Source organism: Pseudorasbora parva, chromosome 22, assembly GCF_024679245.1.
Source record: "Pseudorasbora parva isolate DD20220531a chromosome 22, ASM2467924v1, whole genome shotgun sequence".
Taxonomy (NCBI): Eukaryota; Metazoa; Chordata; class Actinopteri; order Cypriniformes; family Gobionidae; genus Pseudorasbora; species Pseudorasbora parva.
In genome coordinates, this window is record NC_090193.1 from 14,658,415 (window position 1) to 14,682,845 (window position 24,431).

General features: G+C 40.0%; 1 protein-coding gene across 2 annotated transcripts; it reads left to right on the top strand.

Annotated features, from left to right (window-relative positions):
- The first annotated feature begins 9,727 nt into the window (after positions 1 to 9,727).
- On the top strand, positions 9,728 to 24,275 carry slc1a8a (solute carrier family 1 member 8a). 2 transcript variants are annotated; one of them, XM_067431897.1, is made up of 11 exons: positions 9,728 to 9,996; positions 13,184 to 13,263; positions 13,382 to 13,597; positions 15,353 to 15,395; positions 16,211 to 16,418; positions 16,508 to 16,607; positions 18,737 to 18,970; positions 19,067 to 19,261; positions 20,666 to 20,800; positions 21,916 to 22,012; positions 24,111 to 24,275. In XM_067431897.1, the coding sequence occupies exons 1-11, from the start codon at positions 9,742 to 9,744 to the stop codon at positions 24,273 to 24,275; spliced, it is 1,728 nt and encodes a 575-aa protein (XP_067287998.1). In that variant the 5' UTR covers positions 9,728 to 9,741. The 2 variants fall into 2 exon arrangements, with proteins under 2 accessions (XP_067287998.1, XP_067287999.1); XM_067431898.1 differs by having other exon boundaries at positions 21,916 to 22,009.
- Positions 24,276 to 24,431: the final 156 nt, after the last annotated feature.

Sequence of the window (24,431 nt, forward strand, 5' to 3'; positions counted from 1 at the left end):
GCCTCGCCGGGCTCCTGCTCCACCCTCGGACCACCGGCCGGTTTCAACAGTGACACATGGAAAGTGGGAGAGATGCGGTAAGTGGCAGGTAATTCCAGATGGTATGCAACTGGGTTAATCTGTTTGATAATTTTGAATGGTCCCACATACCTGGGGCTGAGCTTTTTGCATGGGAGTCGTAGACGTAGGTCCCGGGTGGATAGCCATACCCATTGTCCTTGTGTGTAGTTTGGATGGGGACGACGATGTCGATCAGCCTGTTGCTTGACCCTGTTTATGGCTCGTTGAAGGTGTACGTGAGTCTGGTTCCAGATAGTTTCGCTGCGCTGGAACCAATCGTTTACAGCGGGAACTTCAGATGGTTCTCCTGACCAGGGAAACAGTGGCGGCTGGAATCCTAGGATGCACTGGAAAGGCGTGAGTTTAGTGGAAGGTTTAAGGATTGAGTTTTGTGCGTATTCTGCCCAGGGAAGGAAGCGACTCCAATCTGTCTGATTTTGCTGGCAGTACATGCGAAGGAACTTGGAGATTTCTTGGTTTAGTCGCTCGGTTTGTCCGTTGGACTGTGGGTGATAGCCAGAGGTGAGACTTATATTCACATTTAGTAATCGAAAGAAAGCGGACCATACCCTTGACGTGAATTGGGATCCTCGATCTGACACAATGTCCTCCGGAAGTCCGTAGTAACGGAACACGTAGTGGAGCAGGTGTTCAGCGGTTTCAAAGGCTGTGGGAAGCTTCGGCAGGGGAATCAGTCGGCATCCTTTAGAAAAACGGTCAACAACAGTTAATATGGTGGTGTTACCTTGTGATATTGGTAGGTCCGTGACGAAGTCAATGGCAATGTGTGACCAAGGGCATTGGGGAATGGGTAATGGTTGCAGTAGTCCAGCTGGAAGTTGTCTCGGGGTCTTGGCTGTGGCACATGTGTGGCAAGAGTTGATGAATCTAGTGACGTCATTCTGTAGTGTTTCCCACCAGAATCGATTTCTTATCAGTCGTGTTGTTGTTGTAATCCCTGGGTGACCGGAGCTCATGGCCAAGTGAACCCAGCGCATGACCTTTTCCCTGAGTTCTGGTGGAACGAATGTTCGATCGTTAGGGCATTCTGCAGGAGGTGGATTCTGTGCATGTGCTTGCGTGATCTCGGACATAATATCCCACTGAACAGGGCCTAGGACTAAGGTGGGAGAGATGATGGTCTCTTGTTGAGTGTTTTGAGGGGAGTGATCAAATTGTCGGGATAGGGCGTCTGCCTTGGTGTTCTTTGAACCTGGGATATATGTAATAGTAAAATTGAAGCAAGTGAAGAAAAGTGCCCATCTGGCTTGCCTGGGATTCAATCGTTTAGCTGAACGTAGATACTCCAGATTCCGGTGATCAGTTAGTACTAGGAACGGATGTCTTGCTCCTTCCAGCCAATGTCGCCACTCCTCAAACGCAGCCTTCATAGCCAGGAGCTCACGGTTTCCCACGTCATAATTCTGTTCAGCGGTTGAAAGTTTTCTGGAGAAGTAAGCACATGGAAACATCTTAGGTGGGTTACCTTGTCGTTGGGAGAGAATGGCACCGATTCCGGTGCTGGAGGCATCTACTTCTACCACAAACGGCAAGTGTGGGTCAGGATGGTGTAGAATGGGAGCGGTAGTGAAATGACTCTTTAATGTGTTGAATGCCTGGAGAGCATCTGTTGACCACCGTAATTTGGTGTTTCCCCCTCTGGTCATGGCCGTGAGCGGTGCAGCGACTGAACTGAAATTCCTGATGAATCTCCTGTAGAAGTTGGCGAACCCCAGGAACCTTTGAAGCTCCTTCAGTGTAGCAGGTTGAGGCCAACTCAGGACTGCCTGAACCTTCTTCTCGTCCATCGCCACTCCTTCCGGACTGATTATGTACCCAAGAAACGACACCGATGACTGATGGAACTCACATTTCTCAGCCTTGGCATAGAGCTGATGCTTAATCAGACGCTGCAGAACCATGCGGACCTGTTGAACATGTTCCTCCATGGTGTCTGAGTAGATCAGTATGTCATCGATGTACACCACCAAGCACTGATTGAGCATGTCTCTGAAGATGTCATTGATGAAGGATTGGAACACTGAAGGACTATTGGACAGCCCGAAGGGCATGACGAGGTACTCATAGTGCCCATTGCTTGTGGAGAAGGCGGTCTTCCACTCGTCCCCCTCCCGGATACGAATGAGGTTGTAGGCGGAGCGGAGATCGAGCTTGGTGAAGAATCGGGCAGTTCTCAACTGTTCTAGAGCCGCTGGGACCAGAGGTAGCGGGTATCTGAATTTAACTGTAATATCATTAAGGCCACGATAGTCAATGCAAGGTCTCAGACCTCCATCCTTCTTTCCCACGAAGAAGAAGCCGGCTGCAGCCGGTGACGTGGATGGTCGAATGAAACCCTTTGCTAGCTCTTCCTTTATGTAGTCTTTCATGGCTCGATCCTCAGGCTCAGAAAGTGGAAATATGCGTCCTCTAGGTGGCATGGTTCCTGGTAGGAGATCTATGGCACAGTCATTGTTGCGATGCGGTGGGAGTTGTGATGCTTTGGACTTACTGAAAGCCTCGAGGAGATCGGCATACTCCAGTGGGACTCCTGGAATGGTGTTTACGGCGTTAATCAGGGCTGTGGCTTTGCTGGGTTGTGGTTGCGTTGAGCGTAGACATTTGGCATGGCAGGTGACGCTCCAACGATCTGTTTTTGATTGCCAGGATATCTGCGGGTCGTGTTCTTGAAGCCATGGGAAGCCCAGAATGACCGGGTTGTGTGGAGAATGAATGACGTAGAGACGGATGAGTTCGGAGTGAAGAACGCCGACTTGGAGCTTGAGTTCGGCAGTGGTGTATTGCACATGACCAGACCCCAGAGGGCGCCCGTCTAGCGCTGCCACTGCCAAGGGAGAGTTACAGGGGGTTAGAGGAATGCCATATTGCCGTGCCAGCTCTTCATCAATGAAATTGCCTGCGGCCCCAGAATCGACTAATGCTTTGGTGTGTATCATCTTAGTCTCATATGTCAAGGTAATGGGTAGATCAAAACAGTTGTTCTGAGAGATGGCAGAAATCAGTAAACTCACCCTTCGGGCTTGTGTCTGTGGAGGTCGGCTCGGGCAGTCAGCTTTAAAGTGTCCAGCGAGACCACAATACAGACAGAGGTGATTATTGACTCGGTGATCCCGCTCCTCCGTGGATAGGTGAGAGTTTCTGACCTGCATGCGTTCCTCGTTATTGGTTGATGGACCATTAAATCGAGAATTTCCTGGACATCGCCGTGAACGAATGAGATTGTCAAGGCGGATAGCCAGCTCGATGAACTGATCTAGGGTTTTATCTTCGTCTCTGCAAGCGAGTTCCGACTGTAGTTCATAGTTAAGACCCTGGCGAAACAAAGTTTTCAATGTGTCATCCACCCATATGGTTTGCGCTGCCAGTGTGCGGAAGTTGAGAGCGAATTCCACAGCTGTACTGTTCCCTTGACGTAATGCAAGCAATTGCTCCCCCGCGCTCCATCCTCCTTCAGAATGCTCGAACACAGTGCGTAAGCGTTGAATGAAGTGAGAGTACGTGACTTGTTCTAAGGCTTGATTATCCCAGACCGCCGTTGCCCACTCGAGTGCTTTGCCCGTGAGAAGTGAACACATCAAGGAGATCTTGCCTGCATCAGTAGAGTAAAGAGAGGGCTGTTGGGCTAAAAACATTGAACATTGCATGAGAAAGCCCTTACATTTAGATGGAGTACCATCAAACTTCTCAGGAAACGCCAGGTGAGGGTTGCTTATTATCGTGTTCACAGGTGTTGGTGGTACTACCTGATTAGGCTGCAGCACTGAGGTGTTGGAGACCGCTGGGGTTTGATGAAGTTTCTGGACTGCCTTTACCAGTTCCTCCACCGTGTTGGTCAAACAACTAAGTTGCTGTTGGTGGATCATGAGTTGATTAGCTTGTACTGTTGGTTCCTGGGAGAAGTGCATAAGAACTGCTGGATCTTTAGGTGGCGAAGTCTTCTGTAACACGGACTCAGGCAGATTGGGATCCATGTGCAGTTTATTAAAAGAATACAAACTCACAGTACAAGCAGGCGTGGGTCGGTAAACCAGGGCAAACAGGAATATCAGAGACAGGGCATCAATCGTGGTCATAACAGGCAAATGGTCAGGGCAGGCAGCAAACAGGCAAGAATCAGAGTCCAGGCAAACAAAGATCAAGGGCAGGCAGAACAGGGTCGTAAACAGGAATCCAAAGCAGAGTCAAACACAGGCAGGAATAAACACAGGGAATAACGCTCAGAAATGTAGCCGGGGCAAACAAGACTTCGCAATGAATGTGTGTGTGAGCAGAGTTTATGTAGGCATGATGATTAAGAACAGGTGTGCAGTAATCAGTCCAGAGAGAGGGTGTATGGGAAATGAAGTCCGATATGAGGTTAGTACTCTGGGGAGTTCGACCTCTGGTGGCCGACGGTGGAATCTTCACCGGCGTTTGTGACAGTATCATAGTTTTGTGATAAGCCTGCCCTCTAGTGTGGACCTACAGTGATGTATAGGACAATTGAGTTCAGTTCAATTGAGTTGCACAGCAGACCGTTGTGTTGCATTTTTATTTATGGACCAGAAAACAAGACACAATTTTTTTGTCATTATCCCGCTTATTATAGGGCTACTTGTCTCAAGTAAATTAGACACAAAATATTGTCTTGAATTTAAACATTTTATTAGCTCTTTAGCAAAGCTTCCGCGAAGAAAAACAGTTCCAGACTGCTGTCGGAAAGAAATATATTTAAAATGTGCTTTTTTGGACATATGTATTTAAATTACACTATAATAAATGCATATTAAATGTATTATTTTTGAACAACTTTAAGTATATTAAGTGTATTTTAAGATATGCTTAAGATCAGTTTTAAGCTATTTGCAATATATTTATATTAAATTGTGCTAAAATGGAACAACTTTAAGTATATTTAGTGCAATTTAAATGTATTTCATTAAAACTGAATTTAAAATATATTTTTAATAATTAATTTGAATGGACTTTTTTTAATAGCACAGAAATGTTTAATGGCCTCCTGAGGGTTAACCCCCCGAGCCTGGACACTCGGTAGGCCAGTGTATTATGCTGTTAGGCCTTTTTGGACCTTTTTGGGAAAGGATTCCCGGACCAAAGGTCTCGGTGACAAGCTAGCCATTAGCATGGGTGGCTTCTGGCATTATAGCCTCATGAGCCTCCTGAGGAACCAGTAAAGCCACCTTCCTGCGGCTCTTAACAGATAACAGCTAATAGCGAACACTAACGGTGCTGGGTGGAGGCGCCTCATGGCCTCCCTGGAGGGGAAACGGTTCCCCTAAGCGGGAATGTAGAACTGGCTTTGGGCTGACAGCTAGCGGCTGCCTGCCGTTGGGTCCCGGCCTGGGCCGGTATAACTCAGTGGCGGGCTCGTGCCCTAGCACAACGAGACTCCGTTTCTGCTGCGCAGTCCCTTCAGGACAGGGACTGGCTAGCCTACAGCATGGTTTACCTACCAAGCTGAATTAAGAGCTCCCCTCATTGAGGGTCGTCTGCGAGCTTATGGCCGCTTGAGTCTGATCAGACGGGCAGGCCGCCCTCGGGGCCTCCCGGGTAGATCAGTCCATAGGCCTTTTTTAGGCCTCCTGAGCACCCCTGTAATAAATGTGTTCAGTAGATCCTAGGATCGAGCAGAAGAGACTCCCCTCGATGGCAAGGGTAAGAAGCACTAAGCTGAGTACTGCTCTCCAGGATTCCCGTCTCCGAGTTCCGGTCTGAGGAGGACATTGCCAGTTTGCAGTCCCTCAGTCTGGATGCTCATAAGTAGAGCGATGTCCGGAGGCTCTGTTTTGACAGACAGGGTTGGCCAAGCTGGGGTGTTCCACAGAAGTGATGCCAGGTGAGGCCTCCCTGGTGGCATTCGGTGAAGGTTTTTCCCGAATTAGTGACGGCTGGTGGCGCCCTCGGGTCCCCTAGCCACATTCCCTTAAGGGACTCCTTCCTTCGAAAGTAGTAGGTCCCAGGCCCTCGAGCAAGCCGAGAGTAGGAAACCTCAGTTAAAACTTGGTTAGGTTCTCTCTTAGGCATATAGCTTGGGCTATGACCGTAGGGAATGATGTCACTGGCAGCCTGTGTGGCTAGAGGGGGAGTGGTTCAGACTTTCCGCGAACACTCGTCCAGGCAGTTCTCACTGCCAGTAAGGGGCGTGCACTCCCCTCAGCATGGCGGCGTGGGTATATCGTTCCCCGTAGCGTCAGCTGACGCAGCGCGAGTTCCCTTACGAAAGGGAACGTCCCCGGTTACGTTTGTAACCTTAGTTCCCTGAGAACAGGGAACGAGACGCTGCGTCACATGGCCATGCTTCAAGGTGTGCCTGCCCACAGTCCCTTCAGACGAAGCGGATGTTGTCATGTTGGCACGGTGCCTTTTTATACTTCCTGGTCGCACGGTGATGACATCACCAGCTGCCGACGGTCAGTAGGATTGTGATTTGATAGCGATTTCAGACACCTGTCACGCTGAAGGCGTTCCCCGTAGCGTCAGCTGACGCAGCGTCTCGTTCCCTGTTCTCAGGGAACTAAGGTTACATACGTAACACTCTTTAAAAATTTAGATTTTTTTGAGGCACCCTCTCACATACGTTAGGCTAGGGATGTAACGGTACAGATTGCTTGCAGTTCGGTTTGTTTCACGGTTTTAGGTTCACGGTTCTGTATTTACTATGTTCAGGGAAAAATGGACTACTGTCAAATAAAAATAAATAAAATAAGCACAAATAACTTAAATACAAGCAGCAGCACAAATACTATTGAGCAGAGATACTAATAAATGCTTTCAGGTTTTTCAGGTAGGTCTAACATTATTTTTTAGAAAGAGAAATTGAATAAAGTAATCAAATGTAAAATAATTGCATATTTCACTGTTTAAATTAAAGATTAATCCTTATGAAACTTGATCTTTTAGTGATGTCCTTCTCTTTTAAGAAACAGAGTAAAGGTTACTGCCCCTTTAAAAACTAATGCAAGGATATGCGTTGTCTTTCTCGACTGTATAAAGTTCACTTAAGGCAGATACTCATCAAGATGGACATGTTGACATACTTTTTGTGTGAGTTTGTCCGTTCAAGCCATAGACTGTAAAAAAATATGTACGTAGTGTCCGTGACGTGACCCATAGGATTGCAATAAGCCGTTCTGAAGCTTTAAGTAGGGTCGAGCTGGGCATTGCCATCTTGTGAGCGAGTCATCGTGTGTCACTCCCGCATAACAGAAAATGGGCAAAAAGGCGGGATGTGCGCGGAGCTGAGGTGACGCAATGACTATAGACGGCAGATAAATGGCTATCCACTTGTAACCACGACCTTAATTATGCAGAACTTTAAGGCTTTATATAATGTAAACGAATGAGTTATAAAAAACTTCACCTCCCTCGGAGTTGTCATGAAGATCAAAATAAGCCTTATAAGCCAAAACCACAATTTGTACCAGGCTGTAAACATGTTTTTTTTTTCTGTTTTAAAGTTGAGAATTTTAACATAAGGCTCAATGAGATTATGCTCCCTTCTGGAGCCTGTCCCTAGTGGCCAGTTGAGGAATTGCAGTTTACATTACTTCCGTATTGGCTTCAAGAGAGATCGCGGGAGGTTGGTTCAAGCACAAGACTTAAAAGAGAACTCAATATTTGCGCGCTGTGAGACGTGTGCGCGCTCTCGGATGAGTGGACCGATCTCACAGCGCAAGTTCTCATTCGCGTCTTCTAGCTCTACACCCGGGTGATGACTAAATGGTTTACAAAGAGAGACCATTTTGCCCATGTATTTCTTTTATTATCGCTGTTGTTGTAGTGTATCACTGAGAAGCCAGCGTGTGTATCCATTGACAGAAACATACATAAAGCATTATTTTCAAGTTACAACCCATATTGAAGATGTGTCATCAGAAGTGAGATGAACCGCGGTGCAAGTGCGTGACAGCACCTTTTACACGGCACCCCTGATCATGCGGCACCCCGGTTGGGAAATTAACGCAGCACGTTAAAGCCGATAACGGCCCACCACTAATATAAATATATATATATATATATATATATATATATATATATATATATATATATATATATATATATATATAAATGACCAAGCTTACGGTAATATGATCAAGCTTACGGTAATATGATCATACTTCCTGGTTCAAGCTCAAGCTGCTGCGTTTTGGACCAGCTGCAGTTTATTGTTGTGGGCAGGGCAACCACCCAGTAGAGCATTATAATAATCTAACCTTTAGTAATCTCAGGCCCAAAAAAATTCAGTCCAATAATACAATGTCCTACCTTCTTGTCAACCTATGTATTTCCATACCTCCGCTAATTCTGCTCGAACAGACATCACACGTTGTCATCGTGTTCCATGCATCATAGTCCTGTACTGTTTGCCTACTCTTTTATGAGTTTTTTGAATTTGGTCATACTTCTTATGCAGCCGCAGCCGCAGTCACTGAGCACAGCAATCAAACAGCAGCCACCTTTAAGCTTATGCTGTGTTTACACCCTGTTGTAAATTCATAATTAAGAGATAGCAACCTGTGACATCCTAATTGTCAATCAGACTTGATTTTAATGTGTTTCTATGGCAACACTATCAACGACAAAAAATAATATCCAGCAGTCAGGTGGTACAAGTCAGAGCTCTCTAAATTGTTTCTGTTCATTATTATTGCAATGTTATGTGCTTTACAACACATGACATAATTTAATGCCATCTCGCATGGCAAAGCAGACTCTGCTCTAAAGGAAGGTAAGGAACTTCTTTCAAAACTAGCTTGCTATTTTCCAGCCTCAACAAAACAGCTTTCTCTTAACTGCTCTTTCCATTTCACCATTTGCCCCTATATTAAATAAAGAAATAAAGAAATATTGTGTTTTCTGATTTGTTAAATTTATTTGCACTTCAGAGCCACCATAGTAGGCACACTTAATAAATAATAATAAATAAATCTTTGTGTTGTTCAACAAATCATTTAATTCAAATGACTCAACACAAACCAGAAAAGGTCAATGAACAAATAATTAAATTAATTAGAGTAAACTTTTATTCAAAAGCATCCAAAGATTCAAGTCACAATTTTAAGAATGCATGTTTTTGTAAATGTTGAGACTTTTTATAAGGGGAAAAAACACTAGCACTATCAATAAATAACCACGTTGATGGTCATTGGTCAGGTCTAAATTTCTGTTAAACCACAAAAAGACAGGCTATGTCAAGAGTAGGCTACTGAACTTCAAGCCTTTTGAAGTCTCCCTATAAGCCCATTCTCCATGGAAAAACTAGTTTATTTTCGTAATGAACACTCGGTTGTAACAAGATTAGGTGAAGAAGGCACGTGCTGACTTTCCCTACGGCTTTAGAGGCATAGATAATTTTCCTCGCTCCACCATGGATTAGGTTCGCGTACAACACAACACAATACTATTTGGCCCTCTTATACTACAGTAGTAAATAAACAAAGTGGGGGTTATTTGACATCACCTCATGCCAAAAATCTAAATGGCACAGAGCCACTGTCAACAGGGAAGTGTTAGATTTTATTACTACGTACTTATCCTCTTAGCCTCCTAATTCCTCCCGACCGTGGTCTTGAGATGCTGGATGGATACATGATGGCTTAATCCCTCGTTAGAAAAGTTTACCTCTGCTTTGCCCTCCTGCGTTACTCGCAGCGTCTCGGCATGGAGGAGCTACTGATACCCGCAGATGTCGAGGAGGCGCCGCCCGAGCCTGCAACCTTCTTTTCTCCGGCGGGACCTGCAAAAACTCCACTGAAGAGACTAAAGGACTGCTTGGCCAGCACGTTCTCGGTCAGTGTCAGGGAGTATGTGAAGGACTACATCAGGCGAAATGGGCTGCTGACGCTCTCTGTACTAGCTGTAATCACAGGATGCGTCCTCGGCTTTATGCTGAGGGGCCTGGCCCTTTCCACACAGGTAGGCTTATTATACTTTCCCTTAAAATATTTTAGGGAAATTATTGGACATGTCACTGAAAATGCACCCACGGGTAGAATTATACAAGTCAGTTGTTGTATGTCTAAGTAGTTAGTTGTTCTTTTGATCAGATTTATGATTATAGTCAAAACATTTAGTCGCGATTTTAATTGGTCTCTCTATTTTTCATTAAGTTTTTTTTTCGTTAATGTAATTTTTGAGCATTTAGAATGTCTTTAATGTTTACGATTTAGAAGGTATGCAAATATAATGGTGTCTCATATAATCTCATATATTGTAGTTTTTCTTTGCTTTGTTTTGTTTTGTCTTTTGTTTTTTGTTGAATGAAGAACTATGTGATGAGAATTTCATGTTGGGCAAAATTGGTTTTACTTCAAATAGATTACCCTTTGCCCCTATATTAAATAAATAAATAAATAAATAAAAATGGCTAGGACTCACCACCCAGGTCACGTGTCCATAAATGACACAACTAGATCTGTCCATTTTCATTAAATTTTTTGTTATTATAACTCCAAAGATAAAAATCCAAAGATAACGATATTGAACATTATTGTGGATTTTTGTTGTGATGGATGGAGGGATGTGGGTTTAAATGTTAGGAATTACTTGGCTACTTAAGAACATCTGTGCTCAGTGTTCTAATCCCAGAGAGACAGACCAACAATAACATACTCATACTTCCAATAAGAAGTATTAAATGCTGGCATTTATCTCACCTCATTAAAGCAATCTGAAATGAGATGGTAAGTTTATATTTATATATATATATATATATATATATATATATATATATATATATATATATATATATATATATATATATATATATATATATATATAAACTTACCATCTCATTTCAGATCAGGATATATATATAACTGCTTTCAACATTCATAATAAGAAATGTATCTTGAGCAAGAAATCAGGATCAAGTGACTGTAAAGTCTGGAATAATGGCTGTTAAAAGTTTTGCCATCACAGGAAAAAATTACATGTAATAAGATAGAAAATAGTTATTTTAAAGGGATGGTAAAACACATTCTTTCGAAGGCTTGATTGTGTTATGGGGTGCACTGTAACGTGTTCATGCTTCGTTTAAATTTTTTTGTTGCATTATTGTTCATTTTTAGCCTGTCCCTCAGAAATATGCAAATAGGATTGGATAATATTTGCACATTTAATACGTTTCAGCTCCCCTGTCAGTTCAGTTCACATAAGGGAGGGATTGTTTTGATTCTCTTAAACAAACACAATGATTTATTCCTCATCCACCTGCGATTGATTGAAATATTATTTTTGTATTATTTGGCCTACCCATTCGGTGGATATAGGTGCAAACCGTGTGCGCGCGTGTCAGGGCACGTACGCACAGACACACGCACGCACACACACACATGTGCGCCCCCAGATCAAGAAAGGAATATTATTTCACTATTTGAGATTCACCACCTGCCGACAGACGTACGTTTTGGTTGCCAGTCTGGAAAACACATAGCCCCGGGACTACTATTACATTGTAAAAATATGTTTTACTCACATTAGTGTGTTGCACCATTCCTGTCAGATCCAATACAGAAGCCACAGTATTGTGATTTAATCTCAATATGTCTGCAAATCCAGCTCGACCTGCGACTTGTTTACAAACAATTACACAGTACAATTAAACGAATACGCATACAATGTCTTCACCACATTGAGCTGGAACTTAATTAAAAATAAATGAAGTATCACACATTCCTAATATTATGATCTGAATGAAGCAACTGTGTTCTTCCACACCCAGGAAAAGTGCAAAATCTTGCAGTCTTCTACGGCATGTTTATTCCTGCTGGCTAAGCATGATCCAAACAGCTCCATGAGTTGGTGGACAGGGCTACTGAACTAGATGTGCTTATTATTCTTTTGAAGCAGTGTGACGTCAGGATGCCACACATGATTGTTTTCTGGGCCTGGTGTCTATAAAAGATTTTCTTTGACTAACAATGAAGTTTTCAGCTCTGAAACTTACAGGATATTCTTATATTACCATTACCTTTTATATATTAAAAGCTCAAGGAAAAGTTGATTTCTCAATTCATCACCCTTTTAAAGTTGGAAGTACTCCATCTTTCAGGACAAGCCATTGTGTGAATCCTGCATTGAACTCGCAAAGATTGTGGAAGCTTTCCTCTGTAAAATGTGCAGCACAGCAAGTGAGATTTGGGTAATAATTAAGAAATTAAGATAAAATAATTTTTAGCCATTGATCGCTAAATCTCCCATCCCTAGGAAGGCAGAAACAAAGTGGACCTGCATTCCAGATGAATATAACAGTGTGTAGTTTGGTTCGTATGTATGTGTGTGGGGAAGGAAGAAGGCAGGGTCGGCTTGACTGGGACTTGTGATTTTAATACTCAATATCAAACACAAAGAACGCATGTGGGCGTTATGCTCAAACACTCAGAAACACTTTCTCCTTTCTGTCAGCAACAGCTTTGTCCGCTCCAGTATTGTCAGCAGCCACACGCAGTCCCAGTCCAACTCTCTCTGTCTTCTCTCCCGGCTTTATGCAGTCTCTCCATGCCAATTACTGCAATCAAACACAGGTGTTTTTCATTTGCACTTGACCCACTTACACCCCGCTCGGCTCCACACTCTCTCTCCCTCCACAGACTCCTCAAAGCCACGCCCTCCCTGCTACACAGCGTTTCGTCAGCATTGCGGCAACAACACTCCAACCTACTAACTCTTCTCCACAGCAAAAAAAAATGGCCTCACCCCCCTTATTTAATATTATCAGAGGAGGGGTTTATGTAAATATTAGGGCTGGTGATGTCAGCAACCCTGGAGGAATATCTGTAGTTCCTACTTCTTAGAAATAGATTTTTAAAAAGCAAATATCTCCCTTTGCTTTAAACTTTGAATCTTGTAACTTTGCTGATGGTGTTTATGCTCAAACAGCAACATTACACACTAGCTAAAATTAGAAAAGTGAAATCTTGTTTTACCACCCCTTTAAATTGTAATTACCGTTTTTGCTGTATTTCTTAAAAAATACTTTTCATACTTAAAAAAAATACTTTTAAAAACATTGAGAATAAAACTAAAATCTTTGATTTGTGATGTTACTACTGATTCAAAGTATGATCAACATCTGAAAAACTCTCTCTGTTTCTGTAATCAGGCAAAAATCTATTTCTCCTTCCCTGGTGAGCTGCTCATGCGGATACTTAAAATGCTGATTCTCCCCCTAATCACCTCCAGGTGGAGTTTGATTCATTCATATCTGCATATTACATTTTAAAAGCTTTCAGACAACATGCTTTTGTTCTACATTAAGAATCTGTAAACATCTTCTTATATCAGCTATTACTGTCTGTAGTTTAATGTCTGGACTGTCATCAATGGAGTCAAAGGCCTGCTGCAGGATGGGGGTGCTAACAGTCACCTACTACCTATGGACCACTTTCATTGCGGTAGTGGTTGGCATTGCACTTGTTCTAATCATCAAACCTGGCTATGGGACAGACATGGAGAGCAACAGACTGGGAGGTGGACAGGTCATAACATCTGCAGATGCCCTGCTGGATCTGGTCAGGTACAATCAAAATGGACTATGTGAAATTTTGTGAAGAAGCAACAACATATTTGTTGGTCCTGGACCAACATGCCTATCAGCCAAGCAGATTTAGGAGTGGGCTTAGATATGAAGTTAGATGCTGGCCTTCTTTTCAAACTATTTCTACTATTATCTGATCTGATAGTGGTAATTAATGGTTTGCTGTTTACAGAGTGTCTATTCACACTAAGTGCAAATAGCATGCCTTGCTGGCAAGTGCTATCCGCACTAGCTCTGCCTAACAATGCCTGGCTGTGCCAAACAAGATTTAACGTCCACCACCCATTGTTCAACATCCTCAGTGGCGCAATCAGTAAAGCATATGCATTGCTAATAGATCACTGTTTCGTTGTGATTAACATGGCTTAGAATCTGCCTATTGCAAAGCTTGCTCTCCTCTCTTTTCACATCACAAATCACATTGAAAAGGCATTTATGTTAAATACAAATTAAGAAAATGTTCTAAATGTGGAAATTAAGTGCCAAACAAAATGTTTAATAATAATAAAAGCATTTATTGGGTGGGGTAGGGATGGGTATAAGAGGGCTTTTATTGTCCCTTTAAGGTGGCATTCCATTTAATAATTTAAATAAAAATAATAATTTACTCTGTTATTATTGCATCCTGTTAATGTACAACAATACTGAGGTGCAAATAGTATAATATAATAAATGACATATAATTACTATTTATATGGCAAAGAACTGCTACTTTTATATGGTGTAAATAGAATATATTACTATTTTCACTTAGTAAATAGAATCTACAGCTATTTGCACTTGCAGTGTAAATATCATCTTTCACTAAGAAAATTTAATTTTCACTGAGTGTAAATATAATCTATTGTTATTTGCACTTGGTGTAAATAGCATATATTGCTATTTTCATTTAGTGTAAATAGCAACTAGATTCTATTTACACAGCTGCAAATAGCCGCTGCCTAAAGTTTAGACTTATTATGGGTTCGTTAGTGTTCTGATTCAGGAACAGAAAATATCTTAAAGGGTTGTTTCACACAAACATATTGTTTCAAACCTGTATACATTTTTTTCTTCTATATGACACAGAAAGAGAACATTTACATGCAATTACAAACAATGTTAATCAAAGTACTCCAACTTCAAAAAATTACACAAAGGCACCAAATAAGTATTGAAGGAGTTCAGTCGAATCGTGCATTGTCTAAATTACATTTTTTAAAAATACATTTTAATTTAAATATAAAATCACTGCTATTTATATTACACAAATAACAAATAACACTGTTGTGGTATGGTGAAGAAAATAGTCACATGGGTTTGGAATAGCATGAGAATAAATTATGACCGTATTTTCATTTTGGGGTGAATCATCCCTTTAATATCAGCTTTTTCATTGCTAAAATGATTAGCTTTGGGGTAAATTGCTCCTCATTTTGATGAGTCACTGCCATTGCCATTCATTTGAAACAGTTGCCCAATGTCTGGGGAGTCTAGGCCATCCCATAGAGTGCAATCCTATTAAAGCAGTGGGATGATTAGGGTATTTTTAGTAATCTGTACAAAGTAAGAAGGACCCTCCCCCACCCCCCTCTGCCCTCTGCTATTAGTCTCCTTCTGCCACATTTGATAATAGCTGGTGCTTAAGCCTGCAGTGTGTATGAAATATCATAAGGGATTTATGTCCTAAATATTCATAATGTGAATCAATTAATAAATTGGCATATTTTTTTTTTTTTTTTTTTTTATCCCCAGGAATATGATCCCCTCAAATCTCATTGAAGCCACATTCCAGCAGGTGAGTAAACACTTTAACACATTAAATGCCACCTATTTGCTAAGTGAGCTTTAAAATAAACTGTGCGTGTACTACTTACATGAACAATACCAAAGTCCCTTTCAAGGAAAGTCAGTTGGTGGCCATAAATATTATTTCTTATTTTAAATAGCATTGTTAAAATCAAGGTTTTTTTCAGCCAGTGCGCTTGTGCAGTCGTAAGTGCCCCAAGTCCTAATCAGAGCTGACACTGACACAGTGTAACACTTTCTCTCATTCATAGTAATATGAGTGAACTGTTTCAGTATTTCAGTATGTAGCTTAAAACTTTTGACCTCAAATCGTGTGGCTTATTTTGTGGAAAGATTTAGCAGGTGGATGATAAAACAGGACATAAAATACATTAGACTTTTTTTTTATATAACACTTTTTTTTTTTTTACTAGCAACTTCCTAGCAGCTTGTAATGTCGCCGGAATCATAATCATACACTGTTTGTTCGGTTGGCCAGAGGAGAACTGGCACCCGGACTGAGCCTGGTTCTTCCCATGTTTTTTTTCTCCATTATGTCATTGTCACCTGATGGAGTTTGTGATCCTTGCCCTGTTGCCTTTGGCTTTTGGCTTGCTCAGTTAGGGACACTAAATATTTAACTATATTACTTTGTTGCATTATTTTCCTGTTACCATTGTGAAGCTGCTTTGAAACTATCTTCATTGTAAAAAGTGCTATATAAATAAAGGTGACTTGACTAGAATATTGACAACATTGTCACCAAGGATTGCACACTTACATTTTCTATTTTTAAACCTATTTTTATATTTTTTGTTTTTTCAGTATAAAACAGACCTTATTCCCATCCTAAAAACTCCAGTGAACACCGGACGCCCAAATCTTGTCTACTTGATGCCTGATGATGACAATCCAAAGGGTCGAACGGTGCTGTTGGAACTTACGCCAGCTCCAGACATCAAGTATAAGACCCATCCAGGCAGCAGTCAGCAGATGAATGTACTCGGCATTGTTATTTTTTCGGCCACAATGGGTAAAACATCTGCCTTCACCTAATAAGGCATATTCATGTACTAAAATCATGATCAAAAGCATTAATATAACAAAGGGCTTTTTATTTAGGTCTCTTACTTGGTAAAATGGGCGAACGGGGAGCTCCTCTGGTGAACGTTTGCCAGTGCATCAATGAATGTGTGATGAAGATCATTAATGCAGCTGTATGGTAAGAAAAAAATAGTTTTGTTTAAGGTTCACTGTGTCAATTTCATACAAAACTGTTATTAAAATGAAAACTCTGAGAATCTGAGAGGAAGTTTTCCAGCATGCAGCTGGCACATGCATTGTGACTGCCAGCATGAAGGTGTGTTAAAGCGATGCTGACATTTGGCACATGCAAGGCTTATGGATCAGCTGAACTTAAAAGCTGTCACACACTCCTCGATGCTGTTGGGTAGTGTAGGGCTAACAATGCTGTCAACACATGCATAGTTGGGAATGTCTTTATTTGAAATCACCAAATCCCTATTTATTAAAATTTTTAATGTGAGTGAATAAGAATAAGAATGTCATTTTTGAAAGATTACATTTTTTTTTTTTTTATCAAAGAATGTTTTACCTTCCTACATTTTTTCCATTGCATAGCCTGTTTTTCTTGAAATAGGCCTACATCACACATATCGCATACAGGGTGTCCGCGGGGTTTTAAAAAGTATTAAAAAGTGATAAATCAAAATTGTCAAATTTAAGGCCATTAAAAGTGTTAAATGTGGTCTCAGAGGTATTTTTTTTTTCCAAATTAGGTATTATTTTTTCAGACTATCAGGTGTCCTATTCTGATTGAAATTCTATCTGCGTTCGCGTTAGTTCGTTTAAATATGGGCTTTAGCATATCGTCTCCGTCTCATGTTTATGATGCTGTCGTATGTTTGATGCAGACGTCATATTCAGTGGTCGTTCGGCATCATCTCAGAACACTGCGCGCTCAACAGAAGTGGCTGGCTTACGTTTTATTTTAGACTTGCTTCAAGGCGTATCTTCAACGACTATCCTCATAAGGGCAATCTTAAATGATTTATATAAAGTCTAAAATGAACAAAAAGAGTTGTGAGAGAATGAGGCGAGATCCATAGACAGTAGGCTTATATAAACAGTGAGATCCGCGTGTCTGTCTGCTCTTAAAGGGACAGCAGCCAATAAAGCTTCCTGTCAGTAAAGTTAAAGAACAAAGGGAACAGAGAAAATGACTGGCTGCTGTTGACTAAACAACTTTTGTAGCTTTAATAAGGATTAACTATTTATTTTATAGTTTATGCAGTACAGACTGCATATAAATGATAACTTTATTAAATTTCTGAATATTTCCTAACTGTTAAGACAAGAAGGGCAGGAGTAAACATGACATTTATTATGGGTTTATGTTAGCATTGTTTTAAGTTTACTTAAATTAATAACTGTTATATTTTTGAAGCCTAATAATAAATCTAAAAAATAAAATAAAAATCAGTAGCTGTATTAATATCAGTAATACTGGCCTTCATTCATAAAGATGCCATTTAAACAAGTATTTAAAATATACTGTCTTTATGTTGTTTCTGCATTAATTTGATTAACTGTGAAATTATTATATTAAAAATATGTTAAAAACGTAAAACAATTTTTTTTTATTGCGATTAATCACAGAAAAAATGTGATTAATCTAGTTAACGTTTTTAATCGATTGACAGCACTAGTTTTTAGTATTTCGTTAAAATTAACAACTTATTACAGTTAAAGAAATGTAATATTTGGCTCAGGTTTTGTTGTTGGAAAAAAAACCCACTAAATAATTGAATTGCTGAATTACCAATTATTCATTGAAATCAAATGTGTTATGCTTCTCCTTCACCAACCTTTGTGAATGTTGAGATGTATTTTACTGTGTCTGAATCATAACTTATAACAGATTTCCTCCTGGTGTTGATTCTAAATCTATTCTTTTGTGTATGTTATATATGTCAAAATCTGTGTGATAGAAAGGTCGCTGATTAACACTTGCAATTCAGTGTCGTGATGGTTTTAAAAAATATTCTGAAGGTAGTAAAAAAGGTATTAAAAAGTAGTAAATTTAACTTAAGGATTGCTGTATATACCTTACAGAAGTAAAAGGTTTGTGAATGGTGTTTGAATTTAATACCTAGGCATATAGCAGTGTTCCCAAAAATGTACTCTACATTCTGTTATCATTTACTCACTCTCATGTCATTCCAAATCTGTATAACTTTCTTTCTTCTGCAGAACATAAGTGATATTCTTGAGAATCATACTACTAATTTCTGGCAGACTCTAACTTCTTCACTGCATTTTTTTCAATAGGTATTTTCCTTTTGGGATCATCTTCCTTGTGGCTGGCAAAATCCTGGACATGAGTGATCCCACCACACTTGGGAAAAAGCTGGGCTGGTATGGGGTGACGGTCCTGGCAGGCCTGTTTGTGCATGGCCTCATCCTACTTCCATTCTTCTATTTCATTCTGACGCGGAAAAATCCTTTTACATATATCAGAGGGCTTTTGCAAGCCATGGTCATTGCCCTAGCCACGTCATCAAGGTAAGATGAATTCCTCAAAAAAAAAAAAAAACAGTTGCATAAAGTAGAAAGATGATTTTACCTTGTAAGAGTGAGTCATCCTACTCTTTTCTACAGCTCAGCAACACTGCCCATTACAATGAAATGTTTGCTGGAGAACTGCAGAGTGGACAGGCAGATTGCCCGGTTTGTTCTGCCAGTAGGTGCCACTATTAACATGGATGGAACAGCGCTTTATGAAGCAGTTGCTGCTATTTTCATCGCCCAGGTCAATGAGTATGAACTGGATTTCGGACAACTGGTCACCATCAGGTACTCACAGACAAGCAGAGATGTAACAATATATTGTCAGGATTGGCAAAATGAAAATGTAAGAATCAGCCATTTTAAATCCTGTTTTGATCAATCAATATTCTTGATATTGGTGGGAGGATAAATCCCACGTGTCTGTAGACGGTTGCACACGCATTGACCACGGTTACACGCCTGGCCCAAAGTTAACTTCCGGTCTGTGTTTGTTTATCGGTCTGGCAAATGGATAGTATGACGCACTACTCAGTATAAACACATTTTTGACGTACCGTTAATGGATAACATGATATGAAGATTTACAATCTAGCAGAGAGAATATTACGCTAGCACAAAAACAGTGTGTGCAACTCAGCAAAAAAGCCTTGAATCCTTCATAAATATCCAGTCATAAATTTAGACTGTCTGTCAAATGTAATTTACTTGTTATTAATTCAGCTTGTTATCATAAATAATCTACTGTAGATGTAACTTATTCTGGCTGTGTTTACAGTTGCCGTTAACATGTGATCGCCGTGATCCAATCAAGTAGATCGGCTCATCAGTCGATAAGGACATGGCGCGTTTACATTTGTTCACATCAAGTGGTCACCATCTGGATAACTGATCGGATTTACATGTTTACAAAATATTAAATTAGTAATATAATAGGCCTTTATCCCAGAGTGTAAAACAACTTTTGCTTTATCCTCTAATGGCATTGTCCATAGAGCCCATGATTTCTGTGATGTATTCATATACAATACATCTCAAATAGGGTACTTTATCTAAAAGTTTAAGTTTCCCAACATTAAAGCGAGCGTGCACGCATATAGGATACTGTACAGAAAATGGCATTAACAGTTCCTTTAACGGTTAGTTAAGGGTTAATTAAGGTTTAGTTCCCACAAAAATGTAATTCTGTCATTATTACTCACCCTCATATTGTTCAAAACCCATAAGACCTTCGTTTATCTTCGGAACACAATTTAAGATATTTACGGGTTGGGATCAACATGAGGTTGAGTAATTATGACATAATTTTCAGCTTTAAGTGAACTAACCCTTTAAGGGGGCATTTCCCCCACTATATATTGCAGACAGAAATGGGAGATAATTTATAACAAACATGATGAAACAACAAAAGCATATAAATTGTTGCACTATTAAAATGAAAGATGATATCGCAGCCTCGGTTTTTATTGACATCTACCGGAGGTTAAGTTTGGGCCACAAAAGCATGCATTTGCAGTAACGTTTGTTTATGTTGCTGCCGTTGAAACCATCTATAGTGGTTACTGTCCTACAGACAAACAATGTTTTTTTTCTAATTTAGTTTTAATAGTTTACGGAAACTAGATAAACTCATCTGATGTGATCAGGAATTGAGTAAAATCATAATAATCATACTATTCTGATTTCCTCCAGTATAACAGCAACCGCTGCCAGTATAGGTGCTGCTGGAATCCCTCAGGCAGGCCTTGTAACCATGGTGATTGTGTTGACTTCTGTTGGATTGCCACCGGATGACATCACACTGATAGTGGCCATTGATTGGATCTTGTAAGTTGAGATAACTATAATTTATCTGTTGAAAAAAAGCTGTATACATACAGATTGTTGGTCTGGGAACGGCTCCGGGAACGGCCCGTCACGTGATGTGAATTTAGCCCGTGGGGGAAAACATTATCCTTGATGCTAATTGAAATACACGGGACAATCATGCCGGAGAGTTGCTTTGTCATTTTCTGTACCGCCAATAAACAAACAAATTATGAATTGAAGTTCTACATCCTTCCTAATAATCACACAGAACCAGAAAGGAAGACAAAATTTCCTACAAGCAATAAGAAAAAGGACTATTGTAACCCTATAAGATTTCTAAGATTCCCCAAATACTATAGTATTCCTATAGGATTACTATAATATTTTGTCCAAAAATACTACAAGATTCCTTTAGTTGCTTTTCATAAGGGATGTCTCATTCACATTAGCGTTATCAGCTGAAGGTGAAAATAGTATGTATCTGTCAAAATAAATAATAAATTAAATGTAATTACCATTTATATGGCAAAGAAATGCTACTGGTGTAAATAGCATCTATTGCTATTTGCACTTAGTGTAAATAGCAACTAGATTCTATTTACACTTAGTGAAAATAGTGCTGCCTATAATGTTCTGCTACAATTACTGCAATGTCTATTCAACCAGATAACAAAAAATGTCTGGAAACGACACCTCCGGCCATTTGGTTGGGTCATTGACCCAGTTTTTATTTAAATAAGGGCAATCATAACCTATTGCAGTTAATTTTGCAATGTACCATTGCCAGTCGGTAGGCGTCAATGACTCGCAATACGACATTTTTGTAATTCAAATACACACGATGTTTGCAGTGTTTTCCCCCACGCCTACTCCACCCTCGCCAACGCCAGACCACGCTCCCAACTATGACCAGATGCCGACTGTATGTATTCAGTGTCATGATTAAAATAATTCAATTGATCATAAAATGTAAATTAAATATAAATAGTACAGTAACTATTATAAAAGGGAATATTAATAAGAGTAAATATTTATACACAGTGGAGTAAATAAAGAATTTTATTAAAACAATGCAGTAGGCAAAAATAGTGATGATAGGATCAATAAAGTCTTCCATCCCTTCTGGTTTAAAGAGATCGCTTTCGCACAATGATCAACGTACTAGGAGATGCTCTGGCTGCTGGAATCATTGGCCACTTGTGTCGGAAAGACTTTCCACCTGACAGAGCGGTAAGTTTAATTCATTTTCTTTTTATAGCATTTGAGTCAAAGAAACTCATTTTTAATGCAAATCTATTACGTTATGAAAAAATAATAAAACAAAATGTATACACACACACACACATACAGTCTTGTTCAAAATAATAGCAGTACAATGTGACTAACCAGAATAATCAAGGTTTTTAGTATATTTTTTATTGCTACGTGGCAAACAAGTTACCAGTAGGTTCAGTAGATTGTCAGAAAACAAACAAGACCCAGCATTCATGATATGCACGCTCTTAAGGCTGTGCAATTGGGCAATTAGTTGAAAGGTGTGTGTTCAAAAAAATAGCAGTGTCTACCTTTGACTGTACAAACTCAAAACTATTTTGTACAAACATTTTTTTTTTCTGGGATTTAGCAATCCTGTGAATCACTAAACTAATATTTAGTTGTATGACCACAGTTTTTTAAAACTGCTTGACATCTGTGTGGCATGGAGTCAACCAACTTGTGGCACCTCTCAGCTGTTATTCCACTCCATGATTCTTTAACAACATTCCACAATTCATTCACATTTCTTGGTTTTGCTTCAGAAACAGCATTTTTGATATCACCCCACAAGTTCTCAATTGGATTAAGGTCTGGAGATTGGGCTGGCCACTCCATAACATTAATTTTGTTGCTTTGGAACCAAGACTCTGCCCGTTTACTAGTGTGTTTTGGGTCATTGTCTTGTTGAAACAACCATTTCAAGGGCATGTCCTCTTCAGCATAGGGCAACATGACCTCTTCAAGTATTTTAACATATGCAAACTGATCCATGATCCCTGGTATGCGATAAATAGGCCCAACTCCATAGTAGGAGAAACATGCCCATATCATGATGCTTGCACCTCCATGCTTCACTGTCTTCACTGTGTACTGTGGCTTGAATTCAGAGTTTGGGGGTCGTCTCACAAACTGCCTGTGGCCCTTGGACCCAAAAAGAACAATTTTACTCTCATCAGTCCACAAAATGTTCCTCCATTTCTCTTTAGGCCAGTTGATGTGTTCTTTGGCAAATTGTAACCTCTTCTGCACATGCCTTTTTTTTATCAGAGGGACTTTGCGGGGGATTCTTGAAAATAGATTAGCTTCACACAGACGTCTTCTAACTGTCACAGTACATACAGGTAACTCCAGACTGTCTTTGATCATCCTGGAGGTGATCATTGGCTGAGCCATTGCCATTCTGGTTATTCTTCTATCCATTTTGATGGTTGTCTTCCGTTTTCTTCCACGTCTCTCTGGTTTTGCTCTCCATTTTAAGGCATTGGAGATCATTTTAGCTGAACAGCCTATCATTTTTTGCACCTCTTTATAGGTTTTCCCCTCTCTAATCAACTTTTTAATCAAAGTACGCTGTTCTTCTGAACAATGTCTTGAACGACCCATTTTCCTCAGCTTTCAAATGCATGTTCATCAAGTGTTGGCTTCATCCTTAAATAGGGGCCACCTGATTCACACCTGTTTCTTCACAAAATTGATGACCTCAGTGATTGAATGCCACACTGCTATTTTTTTGAACACACCCCTTTCAACTAATTCAACTAATTGCCCAATTGCACAGCCTTAAGAGCGTGCATATCATGAATGCTGGGTCTCATTTGTTTTCTGAGAATCTACTGAACCTACTGGTAACTTGTTTGCCACGTAGCAATAAAAAAATATACGAAAAACCTTGATTATTCTGGTTAGTCACATTGTACTGCTATTATTTTGAACAAGACTGTATATATATATATATATATATATATATATATATATATATATATATATATATATATATATATACTCTTCATGATGGACATGTTATTATAATAATGATTAAGATGTGTAAACTTACATTTTTTCAAAAACCACATTAAACCAACATAAATGCAAAGAGTACATTTCTAATAACTTGGTACATGTGTTTTAAACTTTTTGTATCCTTTTTATTGCAGATACTCTTAAATGTCACTAAGCTATTTACAAGCCCATGTCATACGTCAAAGGCTTTTTGGGGCATCAAGATTAAACTTTAGTTTGTTATCTGAACACACAAGCTTGTTTATGGTAAATATATATATATTTTTTTCAGGCAAAATCCAACGGAGCTGCACAGGACACCCAGACAGCGCATAACATGGAGAATGTGCCTTTGACTGAAGTACCACTGCTGGCCGGCAAAGACTGTATATTTGAGGTGGTCGGGGACACTGTTTTTGAACGACCCACAGTCTACTACAATATATGTCAAGTCTGAATCATCATGGTTGCCTTACAGATATCCAAAAAGCTCTTTTGGAGCTATGCTTATATCACTGTGCCATAAAGAAGTACTGAACAAACACTTTCTCTGGTTCTTCAATCTCCAGGATTTTTGTTATTGACAAGTTCCATGAGTTCACATTTACAAATA